General features: G+C 41.3%; 1 protein-coding gene across 4 annotated transcripts in view; it reads left to right on the top strand.

Moving 5' to 3' along the window:
• CACNA2D3 (calcium voltage-gated channel auxiliary subunit alpha2delta 3) overlaps positions 1-26,140 on the top strand; it is an 846,876-nt gene that overhangs the window by 682,656 nt on the left and 138,080 nt on the right. For 3 of the 4 annotated variants that reach the window (XR_006337469.1, XM_043885641.1, XM_043885642.1), the window contains 6 exons: positions 3,006-3,051; positions 3,210-3,307; positions 5,408-5,501; positions 8,422-8,517; positions 12,042-12,163; positions 14,914-14,994. Coding sequence is in view for 3 of the 4 variants with exons in the window: in XM_043885641.1 (XP_043741576.1) it covers positions 3,006-3,051; positions 3,210-3,307; positions 5,408-5,501; positions 8,422-8,517; positions 12,042-12,163; positions 14,914-14,994 (537 nt within the window). In the remaining variant the exon portion in view is untranslated. The remainder of the gene's footprint in view (positions 1-3,005; positions 3,052-3,209; positions 3,308-5,407; positions 5,502-8,421; positions 8,518-12,041; positions 12,164-14,913; positions 14,995-26,140) is intronic. The other variant, XM_043885643.1, reaches the window with a different exon arrangement.

Raw genomic sequence — 26,140 nt, 5'->3', positions numbered from 1 at the left:
TCTAAGTCAGAAGGAATTAGGAGCATCTTGAGGTTCTTAGCTCTTCTTGTCTTCATAAAGCACCAGTGCTCTGGGAACGCCCAGTAAATTGTAGCAGTTCTTACAGCCCTTTAATCTTTAAAACTGCTATCACCCCCGTACTGTCCTTTACATCTCCCAACAACCCAGTAGCTCAGAGAAGTTAGCTTTACCAGTATCACCAGTCATAAGGAGCACTGGAGCTAGCCTGTGAAAGGCTTCACTCCCAGAGTGGCACTACCCAGGTGTTAAATTTTGTGTCTTAACAGAGAAGGAGTTAGACCAGACCAGTGTTCTTTTTGGGTATCCTCAGGGAGTGTGGGTATCCTGGGTATCCTCGGGGAGTATGCCAAGAGTGGGAAGGTCAGTTATAATCAAGCTTTTCATGGGTTAGAGCTGGTTACAAATGAGTGTAGTGAACTTCCAGAAGCTGGACTGCTTTGTGATTCATTCCAGTGAGGTAGCAGAGAAGGAAGAAGGAGATTGGAAATCCCTGAAATGGCAGATTCCATATATGGCCTTCTGGTCTACTGCCCAGGGTCCTCACAATGTTTCATGGACTTTGGGTTTTATCTCCCAACTGATTGTGAGATCTTAAGGAATAGGAAGGAGAGTGAATGTGGGTCATTTTGATCCAGACAAAGCTCAGAGTGTCCCCACTGCAGAGGTAATCAAGTATGTGCTTCCTCTTCCTAGAGACAGGCAAGAAAAAACAGGCAACTTTGTGATTTGACCAAGATACTCAACACGATGTTTTCTCAGGGATCTTTTTTTAAAACTTCTTTAATTTTCTGGCTCCATGAGCCATGTGTGACTCTGTAGATGTCCTGCTCATGAAGACAGAAAATTCACATCTAAGCCATCTGAGGTCAAGGTAAGGAAATAGCTCATGGTCAGAACAGTCCCTGGGGGCTCAGATGGTAAAGAATCTGCCTGCAATGCGAGAGACGTGGGTTCAATCCCTGGGTCAGGATATCCCCTGGAGAAGGGAGTGGCTACCCACTGCAATATTCTTGCCTGGAGAATTCCATGGACTGAGGAGCCTGGCAGGCTACAGTCCATGGAGTTGCCAAGAGCGTATGACTGAGCGCATGTGCATGCGTGCATGCACACACACACACACACACACACACACACACACACACACACACACACACATCTTGATATAGATATGTTGTACACAGTACTTGTTCAGTCAGTTAGAGCTAATGTTATTGTCAGCATTATCAATCAAGAGTAGATGTGATTTTGTCAGGAGTATCTAAATTGGAGGTGAGAGAGTTAGAGAATAGCCATATTTCCTTGGTGGTCTAGGAGCTCAGAGAGGAATCAATCAAAAAGATCTTCCCTTTACGGTCTAGGCAGAGAGAGATTTGTAGATGAAGACTGATGAGAACAAAGACTAGAAATATATATAGACCTGATGTCATTAACCCAATATTCCAGGAAAGCGGGATCCCGTCTCAGGGCCTCTGCACCCGTGATTCCTTCTGCCACGAGCACCTCAGTTACTCCCTGGCTCTCCCCTCACCTCTTGCAGGTCTTTGCTTAAAGTCACTGTCTCAGTGAAGCATCCCAGACTCCAGCAGTAACACTGACACTCCCTCATCCCTCCCCATCCCTTGGTACCCTCTCTGCTTGCTTCATTCTCTCCCTAACTTCATAGTCCTCACTAGTGATACGTTATGTATTTTAACTTTATTTTCTTATCTCTTTTCTGCCACTAGAAAGTAAATATCATGAGACAATCAGTGCTTTTTCTTTTGGTCTCTGTTATGTTTTCAAGGCTCTAGACCTAGAATAGTACCTGGCTCATAGTTGATGCTCCATAAATAAATGGAAGGAAGAATGGAAGGGAGGGAGGGAGGAGTGGAAGAAGCAAGGGAAGAAAGCATGCATTGGTGCACGGATTGCCCTAGGGATTAGTCACTATCCCATTCAACCCTCTCCTGTAGTCTGTGACCTTTGGCACTACTAGTGACGTTCCCAATCTCATTCCGCCAGTAGGTGTTGGAGCCAGGATATGGCCACTTGCGTCATATAGGATGATATTCTATATAATTTATTCACAACTAACTATGAAATCAAACAAGAGTGTGTGATGCCAGTTCTAGTATTTTGCTGTTTATTGTGCACATTTGTGTTTGAGGAGGGTACTGGACTCCTGAGTGCAGTAAGATATCATTGGTCATGAGGGAGACTGCCATTCTCAATCAGTGGGGTTTCTGAGGTGGTCACTTAAAAGTGTGTGTCTGCTGATGACCCATGAAAGTGAGTCACATAAAGAGACAAGGAGAAAGAGTGGTTTTGTACACTTAGGGCATCTCGAGCATTCTATAAACACTCTCCAATTCCCTGCAAGCCTCAGTGCTCCTAGCTACCTCTCCAGACTGATGACTCATTTCTACTTAGGATCCTGTATCACCTAGCAGTTTTTGCTGGTTAAAACCAGTTGAGTTTTGGCGGTCTCATACCATTCAACCTATAATTGCACCCTCACAACCACCTGTCCCTTAGGGATGATTATTATTACTGTTTTGCACAAAAAGAAACTGACATTTAGAAAAGTAAAGCAACCTGCTGACATCACACAGGAGTTTAGTGGCCCACTCAAGTTCCTGACTCAGGCTGAACTGTATGGGCCTCCAAAGTTGGTGTCTCCACTGTTGTGCTAAGCTTCTTTCCCAGGACTCACTGGTGCATCATTTATCTTCAAGGAGTTGTGTTTTCTGGGAGACTCTGTCTGGGGAAGTTGCAGTAGTGGCTAAATGAAGTGGAAGTTGGGGGAAGGTTCTACCTGAGACAAAAATGTTTCCTATGTGAGGGTCCCTTTTCCCAGGCAGGTGTCTTTGGGATTAATGTCTACTCTTAACCCCCTCTCCCCATGGCCATAACCCTAGAACATTTGAAGCACAGAAGAGACTGCGGGGAGTCAATGCCCCGCACAGATGATACATACTCATGATGCCCTTCTCCTTGACCTCCAGGCCTGCATGACTTAGAACACCCTGATGTGTCCTTGGCAGATGAATGGTAAGAATGAAACAGTCCTTCTCAGCATTGCTATTTATTGTCCTCTTTGATTTCAAGTTGCCTGTACTTCCTTGACCAGTTCTCCTGATTCAAAGGCAAAGGAAAGTGATGCCATAAATATGTACACATTCTTGTTTTGGGCCATGTCATGTTCCTAGGTCCTACTGCAACACTGACCTACACCCAGAGCACCGTCATCTGTCTCAGCTAGAAGCTATTAAACTCTACCTCAAAGGCAAAGAGCCTCTGCTCCAATGTGAGTGTGCTTTCAAATGCACATGTTTGTGCATGTGGCGGTTGGGTAGTGGAGGGAGGTGTGGATGAATTCAAAACTATACTTCCTCTCAGTTTTTAAGGGAAGCTTTGCTTTGACAAAGGTGATCAGTCACAAGAAATCCAGCCAAATGGCTGCCTCCTGTAGGAACAGGAGAAAGAATGTGGGTTGTCAAGAGTCATGCAAATCCCCAATCCCAAATTAACCCTTCACATTGGATGTGTCCTATTACCAAACCATTTAGTCAAGCACCTGAGTAGGATGAAAATGTTACAGTTGGGAGGAGACTATCAACAGCTACTCTCTTATTTTGCAAATGAGACACAAGGGCTGAAAATAAGACTTGTCTCATCCAAGGCCATACTCTATGTCTCCTGGTTTCTGTCCAGAGTGGGACTGCTGCCGTGACATGTTGCCTCTTGCAGTGTACATTCTGCTGCCCTTCCTCCTACCAAGTGCCCTCTAAGGGAGCTCGGTGAATCAGAAATGGCCAGTAGCTGGTGCAGGGGGAGAAGGCGTGGGGTAAGGGGAGAGCAGCAGCAGGCCTGGTGCTCACCAAGTGCAAGAGCAGTCCCCTGCACCAATGCAGGTTTGTGTTGGTTAGTTCCGGTAGCTAAAGTCTGGGCACAAGGGATTCACCAGAAACCAGCATGGCACTCATCCCTACCCCTAGTAGATACCACTTATTAGTGGTATGAAAAGTTCTTTGCATGTGTTATCTTACAGAAAAACCTAACAGCCCTATGAGAGGGGTAAGATTATCCACATCCAAACCTCATCTTCATGATGATGGGATATGCTCTGGTAGAGAAAGGATCAGATGGACGTCATGTGAACTCAGTTTTTTGTTTTATTTGCCTTTTTGAGTGATATATTTAAGAAACAAAAGTGGACACTAATATAAAGAAGCGCTTACATTTACCATCCAGCTTTGTCAAATTTTAAACTTTTTGCCATATTTGCTGCAGGTACTTTTTAAGGAATGAAACATCAAAGATAATGTTGAAGACCCTGAGAGCCCCCTGTGTGGGCCCATTTCCCTCTCAGAGAGAATTACCTCTTTGTATTTATTCATCATTCCCGTGCATTGTGTAATATATGTATATATATACACACACACCAAATATATACATATATACCTATGTATCCATATCCATTATATGCCATTATGTTCATTACTTTGTATACTGAAATTTATATATATTGTATAATATATATTTTCCTACAACTTGTGTTTCACTCATCATACATTATATTTTTGAGATTGGTGTTGATCATTTAGCTCTGATGCATTTGCTTGAATTACTGTGTGGTATTCTACTATGTAACTATGTCTCAATTTATTCACTGTCTATTTCATGATGAGCTGTTTCCAGGTTTTGCTTTTACAGCAAAGCTGCACCATCTTCTTGGCCACCAGCCACGGTGAGGACTGGCCTGCTATAGGTGATAAAGCTGGAGGGCTGTAGGATGCCTCTGCTAGACTCATGCTATCCTCCTGATTTCTCATCCTCTTCCACAGAGCTCTATCAAGAATTCATCTGGATAAGGATGGATGTCCCACTTTAAGATGAAAATAAATAAATAAATAAAAGCTTAGATGGAAGAAGTCACAAAATAAAGAGTCCCAGAAATGATTAGCTATCATATCCCCCTCCCTTACAATAAAGATCAGGGCCCTGAAGAATTGCAAATTTTGATAGAGGGCAGAAATGGGGATGAAAAGAGCAGACTTTCTGAGGAGTGCTGCCTTCCAATCTCCAAATCTCCAAATCCCGGAGTTGGCTTGCTGGTCTATGGCATCAACTACTCGATGGGGAGGGAAAGCGGAAACTTGAAGTGTGAGACACCCAGAGCTCTCAACTTACTATCCTCTTGTCCAGATGCTTTGGAGTCCCTTGTCTTATGGTGTATCAGGTGTCAGAGCTGTTTCATATTTTCACCTGGGGGTCAGTTAACACAGCAACACACCATAGGAGATAGTAGCCTGCAGATACTGCAAAATGAGCCTGGTGAGCACCTCTCATGCTGGAGTTTGGGGTCCAGCCAAAGACATCTTTTCAAGTCTGATCTTCCCAACAGGTGATAAAGAATTGATACAGGAAGTCCTTTTTGATGCTGTGGTGAGTGCTCCCATTGAAGCCTATTGGACCAGCCTTGCCCTCAACAAATCTGAGTAAGTGGTTGCACGTGTCCCCTTTTCATGGCCATTTCCCCACAAGCCGTCCGAAATATGGTTATGGTTTAAAGAACTAAAGCTGCTTTAGGAGGCTGGTGTTAAAGTTCTTTAATTTTCCCCAAAGCTCCAAACCACAAGAGCTAGAGCAGATTAGCAGCTCTGACTTGGATGGCAAGCTCCTGAGTTTGACATATAATTTGTTTGAATTTTAACATTACATGAAATTTGGTCTGCTGAGGTAGGGTGACACTTCCGAGAGAGAGGGAGGCGGAAGGAGCATTTTGCTTCCTGCCCTGCCATGGCTCCCTCTCCTTCACAGTCTGGAGGGAACTTGGGATCTGGGCCAGGCTAGGTTGTGAGGAGGACAGGAAAGTGAGAGCTCTGTTCCATTAGGGTGTCAGATATAACTCTGCGGTTTTATTTCTGAAGTGGAGGATGTAGGGGGAGGAGGGCAACCCATGTAAGTTGTTGTCAAAGACTAGGGTGAGAAGTGCTTCAGTAGCTTATTATTATTATTACTATTATTTTACTACTTTAAGTAGGCTGTTAATGATTAAAAATTTTTTAAAAAGTTCCTTTTGTTCTTTGCCTTCATGTTGTATATTATTCAATTCTTTCTCCTTTTTTATTCTTTATTCATTCCTCTCCTTCTTTTATCTTCCCTTTTGTCTATTCTCCTCTATTAGGTCTGTCATTCACTCTGCTCTCATTTTCATTCATTCATTCATCAAATATCGATTGCATGTGTGTTATGTGACGAGCACTGGGCCAGATATTGGTGAAATGGAAATAACTCAATCAAACATTGTCCTTATCATTGTGATGCCTATGATATATAGTGTGATTGAGAATTGTGATAATTATGAAGGAAAAATTAGACGTGTAGACTGTAATAAGACCTAGAGTGGAGATAGAAGAAAGGAAAGGCTTTTGTGTCATGGAGCTAGTTCAAGTGTTCCGTGGGAGAATTCCAGAGAAATGGAACAGCATGTGCAAGACCCTGAGGTAAGAGGCTATTTGGACGGTTGAGGAATTTAAAGAAGGCCAGCAGAGCTGAAATGTAGAGGATAGGCTGGAAGATGTCAGGAGATAAGGGTTCACTGGGGCCTGATGGTTTAGAACATTGGGAATCAGGTTAAGGATTTTGGACTTTATAGTCAGAATATCGGAAAATCCCTGAAGAATTTTAAGGACATTTTAAGATTTTAAGAAGTAGATGATCAGATTTGCATTAAAAAAATCCTTCTGATATGTAGATAATAGAGTGTAATGACGGTAAATATATATATATATATATGTGTGTGTGTATATATATATATGTAGCAGTTCAAGGGATTTGTCACTTGGACCAAGGCAGTGGCTGTGGACACAGAGAGAAGGGATGCACGAGAGGCATGCTTTGAAAGTACAACCCCCAGGGCTTGGTGATGAGTTCACAGTATGAGGGGAGGGAGGCTGAGCTGTCAAGAATCATTCTCAGGTTTATGACATGAATACCTGTGTAGATAGTCATGCTATTTCTGTGGTCAGGAGACAAGGAAGCAAGAGCAAGCTTGGGACTGGACATGGACTGGATTCTTTTCTAGACATTTTAAGGTTAAAATGACTCCTAAGAAAAAATGTAAGGTAGGTAGTTTAATACATGAATCTGGAGTCCAAAAGTTATAACTAGCTACTCTCATTATATTTGGGGGGTATCCTTGGACTGCTTACCCGCATGAATCTTATTCCCTGGGAGATTTGGAAAGAGTCAGAACCTTTTCTGTGATTGCATTCTCTAGTGGAAATGTTTCTTTTAGGTTCTTGGGAAACAAAATCCTGTGCAAGGATTGCTGATTCACCCCTAACAGATGCTAAAGATTTCCAAAATGGTAGCTTGCTTTGTAGTCCACATCTGTTACTGATTGGGCAGCCTGGCTTTCCTACTTGGTGTAGGCTATGAACAGAAACTAATACATAGTGTTGGTTTTTATTCATCCCTTAAATACTTAAAAGCAGTATTGACCACTTTGACAACCATCAGAGATCAAGTAACTGAATGATCTTATATTGAAGATGACATGGATAAAGCTTTGAATCAAATTGCTACTGGCATCTAGGGCAAGGAAGCAAACTCAAGAATCAGTATTCTCTTCATACTTTTTTGGTAGAATAAAATTGTATATTTGTGGCAAAAGACTATTTGCTTTGTTTTGAAGAAGTATGCACTGAGAATAGCCTGAAGAACATGTTCAAACATAAAATTTACCTTGACTGTTGAAAAAAAATTTCCAGTGAATCTTCAAATGAGTTTTCTTTGCTAAGGCCTTCCTTAGAGTTCCTACACATGGCCTCCCGTTGGACTCTTTACAGAAGTCTTTTCATTACTGATCCTTCTGGGGTTGATGGTGAGGGTAAAACTTACATGTTGGTGCCCCCTGAATGGTGAAGCATTCAAGTTCTAAACATTTTCAGGCTGTGGGATACTGCAGACTTGAATCAGTGGCTCAGTTGCTGGTTTTTGCTAATGGCAGATTTCACTGATGACCTCAGGACCAAGAATGGACTTGGTAGCATAAGTGTAGAAACCTAGCTCTAAGGCTTTCCTTCCTCTCCTCAAAGTTGGCCTGCTTTCTGAGCTTGCACCCAGAACCTTGAGATAAAGGTGTGTTTATTTATCCTTCAGGGTGCATTTTCTTATGCCCACCAAACTAGATCATGGACTTCATAGTTTTTCTGGCAAAAATTACCATGAAAACCTTTGTTAGGGATCAGAGTCTGCATCCAGTGTATACGTGTGTGTGTGTTTCTGTAATTTCTACCAAAATTTCAGACTTCAATGCTGTTATTTCATACATTCCATGAGTTTTAAAATGCAGAAGCTGTTATCTGCTGACTGTCTGACAGAATCCCCCTGACTTGTGCTGCTCTGTTTTAGGAATTCAGACAAGGGTGTGGAGGTAGCCTTCCTTGGCACTCGCACAGGCCTCTCGAGAATCAACCTGTTTGTTGGGGCAGAGCAGCTCACCAATCAGTAAGTAGGGAGCTCCTGAAGCAGGATAATGAAAGGGGTGTTTATATCATTCATTGATTCCAGCAGCGGTGGAAACAAAACTCAGACCTGTTGATATTTTCCCTCTCTAGTCTCCTTTGGGGACCACAGTGTGTGTGTTTTTGGCTTCCCTGATAGCTCAGTTGGTAAAGAATCCCCCTGCAATGCAGGAGACCCTGGTTTGATTCCTGGGTCAGAAGATCTCCTGGAGAAGGGACAGACTACCCACTCCAGTATTCTTGGGCTTCCTTCATGGCTCAGCTGGTAAAGAATCCACCTGCAATGCAGGAGACCTGGGTTCCATCCCTGGGTTGGGAAGATCCCCTGGAGAAGGTAAAAGCTACCCACTCCAATATTCTGGCCTGGAGAATTCCATGGACTGTATAGTCCATGGGGTTGCAAAGAGTCAGACACAACTGTGCGACTTTAAATGTAAATATAAAATGTGTGTGTTCACCTGCCCATTGTTGACCTTCCCGCAACTCTGTTCTTCACACTTGTTGGCATCTGTCCACTGTCTTGGAGTCCTCTCCCGCCCTGGTGGGTCACTTAAGGACTCTAGAGATAGTGTGGCTACTGGGGGAGCAGCCAGAGGAAGGACTCACTCAACTCCTGACAGATGACTAGAGGGCTTTCAGCCGTCTTGCAGCTCTGCTGAGGAATTTCTGCTTGTCTGAGAAGCAGTGTTTCAATTCTGGTGTGTATTTGTGTATGTTTCAGTAAACCCCTGTGCCTCAGCTCAGAGTCCGAGCCCCTGTAGAGCCCCCAGCCAGGACTGGGCATTCTGGTGGCCCTTGGTTTGACGGTGTTTCCATGTTCTAAAGATATCAGATGGACAGTGGGCTGAGTGTCACCAACTTCAGTACCCAGATGCCATTTAAACCAACACTGTTCAACCCCGTATCTTCAGAGAGTCCCAGGGTCTTAACTCTTTAAATTGGTGTTTGACCAGAGCTGGGATGAGCCTGGGAAGTCCTTCCTGAACCTATTAATAAATTTTCTCAGTTTCTTTTCTTTGAAGTAAGAGGCATTATTAGGCCAGGGATGAGTGGAGTCTGAGGTACAGAGTTTGCCAAGTGTGTGTTTGTGATTCCAGACCTCACAAATCCCGACCTTCAGGGATGGTGGGAATAGTGGAGGCACTGGGTGTCCAGTGATTTGAGAGGGGTTGGCCTGTCAGGAGCACTATGTACCATTAAGTCCAGTTTAGCTGTGCTTTTGTGTCTCTTAGATGAGTCCTGGACACCAACCATGTCATCTTATAAAACCACATCTTTAAGTGGCAGATCCATAGATTTGTGGTTGTTTTGTGGACTGGCTTTTAATTCCCACGTGAAGGCTCTTTCTTTCTCAACTCCTCAAGTTTGTCATTTATGAAGCTGACTATAGTCGTGACTTGATTCTTTCGAAGTCCTCTCTGCACCTGTGCGTGCATGCATGCTTGCATGCTCAGCTGCTAAGTTGTGTCTCACTCTGCAACACCATGGACTGCACCCCACCAGGCCCCTCTGTCCCTGGAATTTCCCAAGCAAGAATATTGGAGTGGGTTGCCATTTCCTTCTCCAGGGGATCTTCCCAAGCCAGGGATTGAAACCACATCTCCTGCATTGCAGGCAGATTCTTTACCACTGAGCCCCCTGCAAAGCCCCTGTATCCTGAGACAAATACTTTACCAGAAGGCAAGTTCCTGGGAAGGACTAGAAGTGTCAGGATACACATCCTCTTCTCATTTTAGGATCCAGAGAGGTGAAGGAAGACACAGAAGTAGACTTTCTAATCCTCAGAAGGAAAGCCTGTTATGTGTTTTGAGACACAAATAAACAGACAAACAAGAAAGCACTAACAATATACCCTAACACCTTGCTAGTCTCATATTTAGGTGATTGTGATGGATTTGAAAGATGGCAGGACCACACTCAAGACTGTTGGCTAACCTGCAGTCTGGCTCACCTCACTCACTGCATCTGAAAAATGGGTTAATGGTCATTGGATATCTGGATGGATGAAATGATAACCCTTCTGTCTTCAGGAAACACCTATCATTGATTCATATAGAGGAACCTTGGCTTGCATTGTCTTAGGATCTTGTATCTGCCTACCCCCTCCAATCAAATGGTATTTGTTGATATCCCCCCTATTTGGATACACTATTAGCCAGGGCTAGAAAGAGTTTAAAATTTCTATGTTTTTGTTAAAGAGAGTTCAAAGTATTGGGAATAAGTTTGGATAATATAAAGTTCCCATGCTAGAGCTAACCTATAGTGTCATTAGGCTCCTACACTGAGGTTCTATCTCCTATCCCCACCACCTGATTTTGGAAGTGTATCTAGTATAGTTCATGGCCCCTATAACCTGCTATCATCCCAAATACTAGCCATATATTCTGTGCTTTCAGTGGATCACATGTACTAGTACACATGTAGTAACCAGTGATGTCAGCCTCCACGGCATGGGTACTGTTCTCCCCCTAAGTCCTAAGTCAGTTCTGAGTCTAAGAGATGGCCATTTCACAACTTTCTTTTAAACCACAGAAAATGAAAGAAACTCTTGAGCTTTAAGATTGCCCACATATTTGTGTGAGCCACTTTCAGCTTACATAGCCCTTTCACACATGGTGTTATATGATTCTGATAGTACTGCAGTAAGTGTAATATTATTATTCCCACTTTACAGATGAATAAATGGGGCTAAGAGACTCAGTAACTAACCCAAGTAACTCACTCAAGATCATTCAGCTCTGCCTAAAACTTAGACCTGTCTCACCCAACACCACAGCAGCCCCTCATATCCAGAAGTAGGTGCAGTCCTGTTTGCTGGAGAATAGGGAGGGAAGGGCTTCCCTTGTGGCTCAGGTGGTAAAGAATCTGCCGGCCATGCAGGAGACCCGGGTTTGATCCCTGGGTTGGGAAGATCCCCCGGAGAAGGGAATGGCAACCCGCTCCAGTATTCTTGCATGGGAAATCCCATGGACAGACAAGCCTCGCAGGCTACAGTTCATGGGGTCGCAAAGAGTTGGACTCGACCAAGCAACTGACACACAGTACAGAGGGAGGGAAGGAAAGAAGCAGCAAAGATTCTCACATGAACCCAGTTTACGTTCTTTACACTTTTTCTAAGAAGAGTGAGACCTATTTAAGATGTTGATCCTCTCGAAGATATGTATCTATGTGTCTGAATTTTAAGGCAAGACAAAGCTTTCTGACCCTTTGGTCTTCTGATAGGATTTCTGGAGACTTTATTTGCTTGCTTCAGATGCTAAGACTGTTTGTTCACTAAGTATACTAGGAAAAATCATTTCACCCACTGGGAGTCTGACTGCAGGGTTATACAAGATATTTCTGAGTAAGCTGGGGTGCATGCTACACAGGTCCTCTCTGTAGAGAGAAAAATCAGGTCAGCGTTCTAAAAGCAACACTGGTTTTACCCAGCAGAAGTTGCTGGGATGTACTTGTGTCTGGCTTTTCCTCGTTCAGTGACACCATGCTCTTATTCCGTTCTATTTCAAGGGACTTCCTGAAAGCAGGAGACAAGGAGAACATCTTTAATGCAGACCATTTCCCTCTCTGGTACCGAAGAGCTGCCGAGCAGATCCCAGGGAGCTTCGTCTATTCGATCCCATTCAGCACAGGTGGGTGCCCTTGTTGGAGGCTGGCTTTGTCCCTTCGGTCCTGCTGGCCTGAGCATTGCATGCAGAGGATGAGGGAGCATCCTGGAGGCTAAAGGGAGCCAAAGGCAGCCAGGAGAGCCAGTGCTGAATATTTGTCTCTCCTGAACCAGTGACCAGCTCCGTAAGTGTTGTTACCCCAAGTGCAAGGAAATTTTTACTTGACCAGACTCTGCAAAACACATACCAGGAAGCAGGACTGTTATTTTGTACCATATAGAATTTGCGTACAAACTTCTCAGTAGATTTTTTTTTTTTTAAATCTAAAATGTGGTCATGGTCCTACTTAGAGAAAATTCACACAGCCATAACATCTTTTGCCAGAACCTTCAGCAAGTCACATCACTCTGGAGGCCCACAATTCCTCATCAGAGCTGATTTAAATCAACACACAAAAGTAATGACTAAGATTTTGCGTAGCTTTTTGCTCTCCTGACAGGGAGCTGCAGTGACCAATGAGAGGCATGTAGCCAATGATCCTTCTAGTCTTTAGGTTTTACGATATTATAAAAAAATGCTAAGGTCTCCTCCCTCCAAAGGAGAACTGAACATTACCTTATTTCAACCAGTTTTAGAAGCAAGAGAAACTGGAAGGGCTTTTCAGTCTCCCTTGGCTTTTTCTTGTCTCGTTGTTCAGTCGTTCAGTTGTGTCCGACTCTGCAACCCCATGGACTGCAGCACACAAAGCTTCCCTGTCCTTCGCCATCTCTCAGAGCTTGCTCAAACTCATGTCCATGAGTTGGTAATGCCATCCTACCATCTCTATTTCATGTGTCTGATATTTTTAGTGCTCATTCTGTGTAAGGCTCTGTATTGTGCATTGTAAAAGCTTCAGAGATGAATAAGACATAGTACTAGAAACTTGGATTGCTCTGGACAGTTCAGTATCTGCTTATGTTTTATATTAGAGGCTTCTGTATTAATCTCTTACAAGCATTCCCAAGTCACCCCTAGTGGGGACTCTCTAATGGTTTAGTGTCAGAGCTCCTTCCTGAGTTTTGGCACTTGCTTATTTCTCTAAATGAAACATCTTTAAAAATAAAGCTTTCAAAAATTTTGGAAGACATGTTGATAAAGAGTTGTCTAATAATTAGTTGAATGAACTTATTAGGAATAGGGTCCCTCATTAATGAAGATATTCAAAAAAAGACCAAATGTTATTGTAGAAATTCCCTCCCTAGGTGGGATTTTAGAGGAGATTATCAGTTAGATTCCTTTAAGAAGCAAGTTTCTTGGAGTCTATCTATACTCCTTTGCTGACAGGCCTGTGTTAACTCGCACCCATGCACATGTATGTGTTCTCAAATATAAATTTCCAGGTACTAAGAATTTCTTTATGTTTGTCTGTATCACATTTTATTGCTGAAAATATCAGCTAAGAAACAGTGGACTTTCTAATTCTGCAAACCTATCAGTAATAATGTCTTCTTTTATCATACACTTCCATGATACTTTCTTTTTTGTAGTCTTCTGAAGTAAAAAAATAAAACTTAGCTTTCTAGGTCTGGACTGGAGCCATTAAATTATCCAGAAGGGGATTTTCCCAAACCTGGACAGGGAGGAGGAGTTGTGGGTAATGAGAACGTCTCCCAGAAGTGTTGCGTGTGTGTGTGTGTGTGTGTGTGTGTGTGCATGTTTGTGTGTAATGGCTCCTCAGTTCAGTTTGCTTTGTTGTTATTCACCATTTTTCCTACAAAGAATTATGTCTGGAAAAGAATTCTGATTAATTAAGGCTGTTGTCTAATTGGTTTTTGGCAAGTGGGGTTTTCACTGAACTTTGAATGAAATCACATAATAAAAAGGAATTTACCTTATTCATGATAAAGTTATGGATGACATAATATCTTAGGAGATTTTGTGGCCCCTTTAGATTTGGAGAAAATGTTAAAAATCACCACACACAAGTATTCTGGTGGAGCTTTCTTGGGTTTTTCTCCTGTGTGTTGAATACCTATACACACTGGGAAAGAAGCTGGTTTTTATTACGGCTTAAACTCAGGCCAGAAAATTCTTAATTGTTTTGGTCATAAGTGTACTTAAATTCAGATCTGCCTTCTCCCTGCTTCTAAATTCAATTGGATTGCATTCAACTCACATTCACTGAACCTTTTATAAGGCAGCCACTGGAGTAACAGTTATTAACTATGGGCATTAGGAATTTGTGTTCAGTGTCTTTTAATGCATGAGTGTTAGAACCATCACTAGTAATTAAAAATCTCTTTATACTAATACCATATTGTTACCACATTAATAAGAGTATGGGGCAAGGATTTAATTCCAGCTCTATCCCTATTTAGAATAGTTTTGCTCAGAAAAACTTGGCTTGAAATTAAAATTTTATATCTCAGTAAAGTTTTAACCAACAAATCACAGCTAAAGTTCTCAGCTCACTGTAAAATAGTTTCAGTACTTTATCTCAAGCAGCTCTCTGTGGCTATGTTTAGAAAGGCAATGTAAATATGATAACTGACAGTAAACACTGATATTAGTAACCACAAATTTTTAAAAATATGGTCCCTCTGTGGTGATTAATAATTTTGATGTGAAGTAGCTAGATGTTCCCCAGTGGGGGTGTCATAACTTGGTGCATTGATTTCTTAAGCTAAGAGGACTGCCTACCCCACACTTTAGGCCTAACAGGGCAGATCCACTCTGAGTTCTGGGAAGTGAGAGCTGGTGCAGATTTGGTGACTAATCTTTCTTTTTTCTTATAGGAACAGTCAACAAAAGCAATGTGGTGACAGCAAGTACCTCCATCCAGCTCCTGGATGAACGGAAATCTCCTGTGGTGGCAGGTAAATGATGTGTTTCAATCAATGAATATAAAATGAGCATGATGTCCATTCATCATTCATCAGCTACTTCCATGTCTCAGAAAGTTGGCTTTGAAAGGTTAAACAAACAAACAAACAAACATTAAAACCTAAAAACTCTTTAGCTTGGCATCATCTCCTCCAACCCAAGGTTCTGACAGCTGGTTGAATTTGATGTGAAAGCAGAACCATTTCCCAGGACTTTTATCCATAGACTCTGAGCCAGTAGGAAATTTTTGGTATGTGCAGAAGATCATTTCTTGACAGTAGGTGCCATGTCAATTTAAAGTAAGCTTCAGATCTCCCATTTCTATGTCGTTGGGATAACAGGGTCCATGCAAGGAAAATGTGGGTTTGTTTTTGGCAAATACAAGCTGAAATGTGCCCTTCTCTGGAGAACCTGAGATTTTCATCACCCTAATCCCCCTGGGGGGATTAGAGTTAGATGTATCTGCAGGTGCTGGGTTTGGGACCAGGGGAAAAGCCGTTTCATGATTGAGTTTTGAATTGTCAAAGAAACCCTGTATCTGGCTTTTCCCATCTCTCTCACTCTTAAGAGTGTCAGTAGATTTTTTTGACTGACTGGAGGCTTTCAATTGGTGATATTTTGCCTATAGGGCCAGAAACTGTCATAAACCCTCCTTTGGAAACAGATGCTGAGAAAATGGAGCCTAAGAGTGTGTCTGGCACATTGTTTGTTTCTGATAAATAATTGTTGGAGCCTTTGGTTAATGAATGAGTGAGACTGTCTAAGTATCATCCTGATAATTGGCTTTTGGTAAGTTGTACCATAGAATGATTTTGAATATCTACTTCTGTGACTCCACACACTGTGGGATGGAATTGAAATGGATCAGACATGTTTGAAGTGGTTGTCCTTTGGCTTTATTTTCTGACATAGCCTATACCTCATAACTGTATTAAATATTAGCAGGACTGAAACATTTGGAGACCATTGCCCTGGTTATTCCTGGGCTATTGGATATGGCAAGGAAGACAGTCATACATATCTGACTGGTAGTTCATTTTCAACTAGGCAGACCTATAACTAATCAGCCAGGAGATAAAGACTGTGAAAATTCAGGGCTGTCTTCACATTTTGTTCTTGGTGTCTCATGTTCCTTGAGGAAAGTAGGAGGCAGGATCATTTAGCTCAGCAATATTTATTTTTGTTTGAAGGTCAGCCTTACTCACCTCCAGCCTGACCCAGCCAGCTAGTTCTGGAGGCATGTTATCTCTCTGGAGTTGACGCCACATGCGCCACCTGATAACGACATGGTCTGAACCAAATTGTCTGTTTGAAATTTCTTTCTAAAACCTTTTCCTTGAATTTCTCATAAAGTCATCATGAAGGATGCTCTCTTTTGGCTCTAGGATCACTGTGCCCATCCCAGCCACATCTGTCCAAGTTTACAAACCATGTTCAAATGTTTCCAAATGACTTAGATTTCATAAATGTCTATTTGACTGAGTATGGACGAAACGTGGACTCAGCCTGGGCACTGTGTATCTAGTCTGGAGAAGATCGAGACTTTTCCAAATGGTGTGCTTGTCTACTGTTGAGTTATATAGTTGGCCAGAGACCACAGGCCAGTCATGAGACATGGTTGGCCCACCCTGAGTGGGTAGAAGAGCCATCCTCCTGGTCACTACAACTCAACGTGTGTCCATTGGTGCCCATTTTCAGGAGGCAATTACAGAGAAAGACAAAAAACAAGGTTTTCCAGGGAACTGTAATTAGTCATTACCTTTTAAATCTGGTGATTATTAATCTTCTTTTTTAAAGTAGGTTGAGTAGACATTAGATAAAACAGAATTGCTCATATTTGATCTTGAAGGCTGACATGGATGCAGCATCATGAAGGCAGTGACCTCAAAAGAACCTTTATGTCTCCAAAAGCAGAGAGGCCTCCTCAGCACTTCCCCACATTTCATTGGCTCTGACTCATCCGTCATGTCACTGGATGATTAGGTTCGGCAACTTTCTTCTGTGTATTCTCTACAAATTAAGTAGACATTGTTTACTGCTTTAAAATTAAAAAGCCCATTTTAATTGGGGAAGAAACCTTGTTTTGGCAGATGAAGAAGAATATGTGAGCAGGCTTGTCCCCCAACCAGTGTGCCTCCAACAGCACATGGGATACAGCCAACTGGCAGTAATTTGGGATTTCAATGAAATCCTTGTGCTGAATTGAAATTTATCTGAAAAGAAAGGTGTGCAACTTTGCAGTTTATTATCAAGGACTACTTTGCAAAGCCTGCAGTGCTCCCAGATCTGATCTGGTGTTCTCATGTTCATTGCCTACATGTGTCTGTTTGCGACAGAAAGAGTTTCTTGTTTTCGTTTTATGTATGTGTGTGTTATTCTCTTCTTTCTCTCTTTTTTTGTTTTCTTTTTCAAACAAAAACATTTAGATACTCATCTGTCAATGACATCTTTGAAGAAAGGGCAGTCAAACTGGGCCGGGTTCCATTTATACGTCAGCCTCAGTGCATAAATGGGCCCCATCCATCTTCTTGGCCTATGACATTGCTTACAGTCCTTTTCTTGAGGAACTTGCCAACTCTCCAGCTGCCACTAGCATGCTAAATTTTCTTAATTGCTTTCCCACTGCACAGGAAGGAGTGGTAGGACTTTCTCTCTGGCCCACCAAGTCTCTCTAGAGTGCTAGAACCTGCTGTGTGTGTCAGGCCCCTAATCCATTTTTCTGGTGTTATTGGAAATGCAAACCTGGGATTCTAAGGGCCACATAGTTTTGTCACTCACTCTATAACTTGCTAAATGTGTGGTCTTGGGTCCCTGAAGTTCTATCTAAAATAGGGTTGGGATTACTATCTCCCTCACCTTACTCTGGGTTGATTTGGGGATAAAATGAGGAAATAAATTAAAAAAATATCAATATCAAGAAGTAAAATTTACCAGGATTTGAGGCGGCCTATTTTTATCTTCAAGTTGGCAGTGTACTTCTGTATTCATTCATTTATTCAATAAATAATTCCCAACCTCTTTCTTTTGCCAGCCCTCTAGATAGAAATGAATAATAACCAGACTCTGTGATTGACAGTCTCTCCCCTTACTCCCTATCCTCCTCCCCCCCCGCCCCCCCCCCCACCACCACTACCCGAGACCTTTAAAATAGCAGCTATTTTTAAAGCCGTGTCTGCACAGGATAAGTGAATTGAAAACAGTCATTTAGAAACTCCTAGAGGTCAAAGACTTTCTACTTTTCATCTTGTCCTTCACAGCATAACCCAGTGTAGTCCCTGGAGTATAGTAGACACTCAGTAAGGGTTCTATACATTGGATTGAACTTACAGAAAGCCCTTTTGCCCTTAGTTGTTATGACTTGAGTTCTTTAAGTTACCTAGATCATGGTGTTAATTCTATACTACACTCTCAATGAAGAGACCAGGCCCAATAAACCAAGAGGCAAAGGTACTGTTTCCATCATGCTGGGGTGGAGAGAACCAGGAGAAGAAAATAAATACATAGATGGGAGGAACTGAGAAAAATTGGAAGGTACAAGGAGGCAGGGAACTTCTTCCCCTCCTTGGAGTGTTTTCTGACTTCCCTGTGCTTCTAGACTCTCCCTCTGACAAATATAAAATACTTAATCTCAATTTCCGATAAGCTCATATTTCTGAATTTTGAAAGTAATAGAGAATAAATTCTGAATTATTTGCTTTAAAATGTGAACTTTAACATATCAAAATCTAAAACTCTTCTAAGGTATTCTAATTTTATTTCCTAAATAATTTCTCTCCAGAGGCAAGGGCCATCCTAATTATATTTTTATTCCCGGTGCCGAGGTAAGAATTGATATGGTAAATACTTCAAGAATATTGACTAAGTGACTTGAGAAAAGTGGGGTTCATTTTTACCTGTTCTCTATACTACCCACTCCAGTGTTCTTTCCTGAAAAATTCTATGGACAGAAGAGCCTGGCAGGCTACAGTTCATGGGATTGCAAAGGGTCGATCACAACTGAGTGACTAAACACATAGGCACACATGCTTGCAAAGTTTACTGACCAAACAGTAGGAACGCAGAGCTTGACCAAAACTCCGAGAGAGGCACTCAGCAGCTGAAATTCCAATCTACACCATAGTGAAGTGATGCAGACCAATATGGATATTTTAAGGAGTAGAAAAACTGTTAAGTGTCCCATTTTGATAGCAACTGTTGTTAGCACAGTAGTTGTCTCTGCATTAGCAGATATTTTTTTCGAGGTCCAAGCATCTGACCTGATGCCTAGGGTAGCTAATCTGTTCGGCACCAGAAAGAAAGGCATTGGCTACAGAAATGAAGATTTTAACAGGTTTATAGAGAGATGAATGATTTGCATACCTAAAATCACCTGTCTTAAGTATAAAATTTAAGGATTTCTTGTAAATTTTGGGAGACTCTGATCTCTCAGTCTATTCCTTTGCAAGGAACACAGCATGTTAGATCCATTCATGGAGAAAATTGGAAAATGTAGGTTAAATGGTCTCATTTGTATAATTCTGGGCCTTGTAATGAAGGGGGATGCTTGATCTTAGGACAAAAGATCTCATTTTAACCAGTTGATTAAGAAAGAGGTTGCTGAACATCATTGACCATTAGCTATTGTCAGGTACATGTTATTTAAACTGAGTATACTGTTTAATATACAGCTTTCCTTACAGTTGCATAAATAATGGTGCCAAAATGTTATAGGCAAATATTCAGCTCATCAACATTTCTTTGGTGGGATTTCATATATGTGGTATATATGAGTTAACTAGTATTTAGAAATTAATTATGTGTCAAGTCTCCATGGATAAAATTCTAGTTTGTAGGTGAGCAAAGGGAATGTTTTATTATAGCAGAAGTTAATATTTATTGATCACACTAGTTGTCCTTAACCAGGGACAGTTTTGGCCCCCAGGAGACATTTGACAACATCGGGAAATATTTTTGATTGTCGTGACTGGTTAGGAGGGGTCCTGCTGGCATCCAGTGGGTAGAGGTCAGGGATACTCCAGAACATCTGACATCACACGGGACAGCCCACAACAGCACAGGATCATCTGGTCCAAAATGTCAGCAAAGGTGAGGTGGAGAAATGCTGGGTTACACTGACAGGAAAACTTCAACTCTCAGTGCTTTCAAATTCAGCATTTTCCCTTGTAGGCTTATTTGCAAAAAGACCTTATTTCTTATCTTCATTTTTTTTTATTAAATAATTCAATGAGTGTATATGTATGTATGTATGTATCTAGCACCTACCATTTTCCTGTTGCTGGGGATACAGCTGAGCACAAGCACCCCAGAGGCATTGTGGAGTGAGCTGGGGGATGATGTTTGATGCGGTGAGTGGGCACTGTTGGCTCTCCTGCCCTGAGGCTGAGGTGGCAGCAGCCCAGTGAAGAATCATTCTGACCAAATTGCTGCCGATGGAGGAGAGCCTCCCCTTGTGGGGGAGGTACAGACAGCAGACAAGTGTTGCAGGAATGGGAGGAAGAAAGGAAGAAGGGCGGGAGGGAGGAGGAGGAAAGGGAATTTCCGGTCATGGTTGATGCTCTATGAAAAATGAAGTGTGGTTGGGAGTACCAACGGCAGGGAAGAATGCTGGTGTTCATACTTCTTTTTTTTTTTTATCGTGTTCATGCTTCTGTGTGGCAGAGGCAGTGCTTCTCCAGACTGGGGGAGGATGGGGACTCAGAGAAGGCCTCCCTGAGGAGGTGACCTGATCAGAGATTGGAATGATGAGATACAGCCATTATGCAAAGATCTGTGGGAAGAACGTTCCAGCAGAGGGAACAAACTTCCTCAGGAATCTTGAGTGAGATTCCTCACACATGTTGTGTCTCAATGGTTTCTCTGAGACACAAATGAGTCTCTCAGGTTTGGGTGGTATTTACTAAAATCTAAAAGCATGACTGATGGGCAGATGCCCCAGGGAGAAGTGAGGAACCCAAGGCAAGTTGTGGTCTAAATGTCAGCTATGAGATGGGGCTTTTTATACATTCGGCATTAATTTTTTTAAAGTTGACTTACAAATGCACTGCAGGGGCAAAGGGGGCTCTAAGCTGGTAGGAATGACAATAACAAACTTCAGAGAAATGGATTAGTGATGTAGCTACTAACTATGCTTTATTTCAAGTCTGCAAGAGAATCTGAGTTAGAGTTGGCCACATAGAACAGCTGCTCTGCATACCACAGTAGACAGTGACAGGCACACTGAGGATCATCGCTCCAGGAATAAAAATAGCCCAGAGTTTGGAGAAACTGAATCTGTGCTCACTCTCCAGGACACTCACTCCCATGAGCCACTGTCCTTTTATAAACCTTACCAAAAGCCCCAACACATTCTCCACCCCAAAATCAGCAGCAGAATTTTGGAGTTATGGGTCCTTATACCCAGTTTTTGAGTTCTGTTTTGGCAGGCCTCTGCTTTCCAAGGTCATGGTGGGATTTGGACATTAAAGCCAGTGTAAGCCAAGGATTTAGCAGTGAGCACAGGGCCATTTCCCCCTTCTTGCTCTGGGATTGAATGTTCACATTTGTAAAATGAGGTTGATTGGTGCTTTGGTTGGATTTCTAGCAGCCTAGTTTTTAAGTATAGAGATTTGTTTCATCATCATAGAAAAGGAAAAGAATTAACCAATAATGGGCTATTTCTTGCACCCAGATTCAGCCTAGCTTTGGGGGGACCCCTCTAGTTCCTTTTGAGAAAAATAATTTATATAAAGAAAGTGCTTGGTGAATACTTATAGCTGAGTGCTCAGTAATGGTTAGCTGGTAAATTATCACTGCTGTTGTTAAGAATGATATATGTTACACCGACCACACTCATTAGCCAGTGCTTTTTGTCATGTGCTGTTCCCTGTGAAAACTTGCATAGGGGATATCATTATAGTGTCTTTAAATGTTTCATAGTAAAATTTTGAAAGTCGCACTTTCTTGTACCTACTTCTCAGAACAGAGATTGACAAACTGTAATCCACAGAACGAAATTTAGGATGCTACCTTTTTTTTAAGAGTTTTATTGAGGTATATTTAATTTACTATAAAGTTCACCATTTCAAGTCTACAGTTGATTGGGTTTTGGTATTTTTTAGGTTGTACAACTGTCACCACAGTCTAGCTTTAGAATAATTTTATATTCTCCCAGAAAACCCCCATACCCACACACCCTCCTCATTCTTTATATCCCATTCCCTACTCAGCCCCAAGAAACCTATTAATCTCCTTTCTGTCTCTATGGATTCACTTACTCTGGACATTGCAGATAAATAGAATCATACAACATAAGGCCTTTTGTGATTCACTTCTTCCACTGAACTTGATGTTTTCAAGGTTCATGTTGTAGCAAGGATCAATACCTTGGCATTTTAAACTGCCAAATGATATCCCATTGTGTGTATGTATAACATTTATCCATTTATCAGTTAATGGATACTTCTGGGTTGTTCTCACTTTTCAACTATTATTACCAATGTTGATATGAACATTTATGTACACATTTTTGTTCAGATACATGTTACAATTTCTCCTGGGTAAGAATTGGGATAGAATTGTTGGGTCATAAGGTAATTCTAGATTTGATATTTTGAAGAACTGACAAGCTGTTTTCCAAAGCAGCAGCAGCTTTTTACAATCCCACCAGTATTGTATGTGGCTTCCAGTTTTTCCTCATACTTATGAATGCTTGCTATTTCTGTCTTTTTTAGTTTAGCTATCGTAGTGGGAATGAAGTGATTTGCATTTCCCTAATAACTAACTACACTGAACATCTTCTCATGTACATGCCAGCTCCTTGCATATCTTCACTGGGGAAATGTCTGCTCATATCTTTTGCCTGTATTTAAATTAGGTTATTTGTCTTTTTATTGTTGAGAAGTAAGTTCTTTATATATTCTGGATGCAAGTACCTTGTCAGATACCTACCACTTGTTTTTATAAATAATATTTTATTGAAATACATCCCTGTCCAGATTTTCTGTTTTCAACTTCTTGTGCAAATGGCAGAGCTGAGACCATATGGACTAAAAAGCCAAAAATATTTACTGCCTGACTCTTTAGAGAAACCGTTTGCTAACTCCTGATTTAGATAAAAATATGTCATGGTCTGTTTAAAAAAAAAAAAACACCAAAAATGCTAATTCATTCACTCACTTATTTTGCCATATTTTTATCTTATAAAAATGAAGAAGATATTTAAATCAGAGGTGTGTAAGTAGGTGTTGAAGACAGAACTTCCTGCATCAGAAGGTATCCATCACTGTGCCTAGTGTTTTTGTGTATGTGGTTACAGAGATATCCCAATCAAAGGTCCTAAGCTTTCTAAAAATATATGCTCTCACTGTCAGTCAAGACAGTGATTTGCTTAATCTTCACTTTAGTTTATAAACCTCTGAACAGTGTAATCAGTATAATGCTTGGTAGAACATTGGAAATGCCCTCACATGCTTTGGTGGAAAACAGTTTCTGGGATTTCCCCCCACCCAACACGACTCATGAGAGATTTGGGGATTTATTTAGCCGCCTTTATCCAGGCAAATCTCCTAGTGACCTTAATGGGATTTTGATCTTGGTAAAAACTAGTATATATACGACTCAGGCTAAGTGAAGGGCTAAAGAGGATAAATGAGCTGACATGCATTTCCCCTCTCTGGGAAGAGAGGGCATGACTGGGGGCTCTAGCATAAATGCTTTGACAGTCAGTCTGTGGACTCTTGCTCATGGAAAATGCTTTTGCCAGTCTGTGGTGGGAAAGGGACAGTGCTGATCAAAGGCTCTTTATTCCCATGGCCTCCTGCAGTTTGCACTCACCAAGAACTCCCACATTCTATTCTGGGTGAAAAGATCTGCATGAGGTCAAGATCAGTGTCTGAATGTCATTCCTACTTCAAGGCCAAATTATATGTGACCAGGCTCAGGCAGACTAGAGTGTACAATTGTCTTAAAACATAAAAACAAAGTTCAGAATGAAAACACAGTGCGTGGGCATTTTTATGCTTGTACTTCACTAGCCTTCTTCGACCAATTCCCATGTTTTTGCTGATACAGTAAGGTTCTTTTAAGCCAAAATTATTTCTGTTATTATGTTATTTTGTGTTATTTCTTATTTTTCTATGCTCTTCTCACTTTCTCTGTTTCATGCTTTCTGGAACCCACTCCAACCAGGTTTCATCCATAGTGAATCATTTCTCATCAAGGTTATTTATAGCTCCCACATTACCAAATCCAAAATTGAACGTCACAGATTCTTTTTCCTTGATCTATCAGCAGCACTTGACCTTGTTGCCCACATTCTCCTTGGAAACCTCTTTATTTGGTTCTTTGCCTACCTCACTGCCTACCCTCTAGGTCTCCTTTGCTGATTTTGTTCATCTCTTGATTATGCATGTTGGAGGGCCCCAGGGCTCCTGTCCACTCGCAAGGCTTTTAGCACCATTCATGAGGTGGTGATTCCTAAGTCAGACCTCTTTCCCTTGACTCTCTCTTGTCTGATTAGTGTTTCTGCCTCTCCCATCAAAAAAATCCCATTCCCAAAAGCCCATCAAATGCAATTGACTCCAAGCTTAATTTATTGCAGTTATCTGGTTATTCAGTCCAAAAAGTTAGGAGTCATTTTTAAAAAGTATTTATTATGGATAATACTGAATATAATCAAAAGTAAATAGAAGCATGAGAAGAAACCCAAGGAAACCCATGCATCCTTCATTCAAATTCCTTCTCCACTAATCATTAATGACATGACCTTGAACAAATTACCCAAACCCAATAAATTATCTTCATCTGTCATATGGCAGTAAAATGCTCTCATGTTTTGCTTAATTTGAGACTTAGAGGAAAATGAAAATATGACACTAAAAACAACTGGCACACAACCTGGTGCTTAATAAAAGTTGATGGCAGTGCTATTATTGTTCTTATCCAAACAATTAATATAATAATGCTGTAGTTATTATAGTGTGGTTCACCAGAATGAGTGAATAATGGCAGAGGTTGGGTTGTATTATACATGCTAACCCTTTGCTCCTGTAATTGTATTTATCAGATCTGCAATTAATTTTCTGTGTGACTTAGGAAAAATTCCTTTCATTTTCCATTCTTCTATTTCCTGTTTGTAAAATAAGAATATGAAACATAAGTCAACTCCAGTTGATCAGGAGTAGGTACTTAGAAAAGAGATTTTAAAGGATTCTGAGGCTTTGACTGGAGTCAGTAGATAAGTTTGCTGAGATCTGTTAGTAATGTCTGAAGTAGGTAGGAAAGCTGGTCACAGCTATTCTGAAATTGGCCACACCTAAACTAACTGCTCTCAAAGGACCTTCCCAATACCCAGTCCTTTGGTTCTTTTTCTTCTCTTCTTGGTAAGCCTTTGAAACTGGATAACATCCTATCCATCCAAATGAATACTCAGTGTCCTTAGAGTGAAAAGTAGATGTGGATACTCCAGTCAAGAATCTGAAAGCAAAGTGAGGGATTGCAAACCTGCCTCTCCCAATGGGAGGGAGGTTTCTTTGAGTCCTTATTAAAATTTGAGCATAAATAAATAAATAATTTTCATCATAAGGGAAAACAGGGTAGTTCCCTGAAGTTGTGTATAAGCCACACCCAGTGACACCATGTGGAGTTGGAATATCATTTGCTGGTAGGTTTCTGTCTAATAGCATTTAGCATTGGATACCCTGGTGGGTTTGACCCAAGTGAAAATAGTTATTTCCTGATCTGCAATAGAAGGTTACAGATTTCTAACACTTAGTTGTATAATTATGATAATCAGTGCTACAGATGTTTTGGAAATTGATCTGCTTCCTTTGATATTTTGGATCTAAGACAAGAGTGTCTAATTTCTGGAATAACTTGGTTAACTTGAATAATGAGATTTCAGAGCCTTCAGGAGGAAATCCTGTGACTCACTTTTAAGTCTTCCATTTTTGTATGAAAGAAAAAAAATGAAACATCCATTGTTTGTGGGCATTTTATCATCTGAAGCGCAAGATTATTCCTGGAAGGTCAGGGATATTTGCCTTAATTTTAAAAGCTTTCCAAGTATAGATTTGACACTATGTCTTCTTTCTCCACAATCTCTGTGGCAGAGATTCCTCCTACACTCTTTCATTATATGCCTCACATTTTGGGGTCCTGCTA

The sequence above is a fragment of the Cervus elaphus genome, chromosome 24, assembly GCF_910594005.1.
Source record: "Cervus elaphus chromosome 24, mCerEla1.1, whole genome shotgun sequence".
NCBI classification, from domain to species: domain Eukaryota; kingdom Metazoa; phylum Chordata; class Mammalia; order Artiodactyla; family Cervidae; genus Cervus; species Cervus elaphus.
This window is presented reverse-complemented; position numbering and strand designations above follow the sequence as displayed.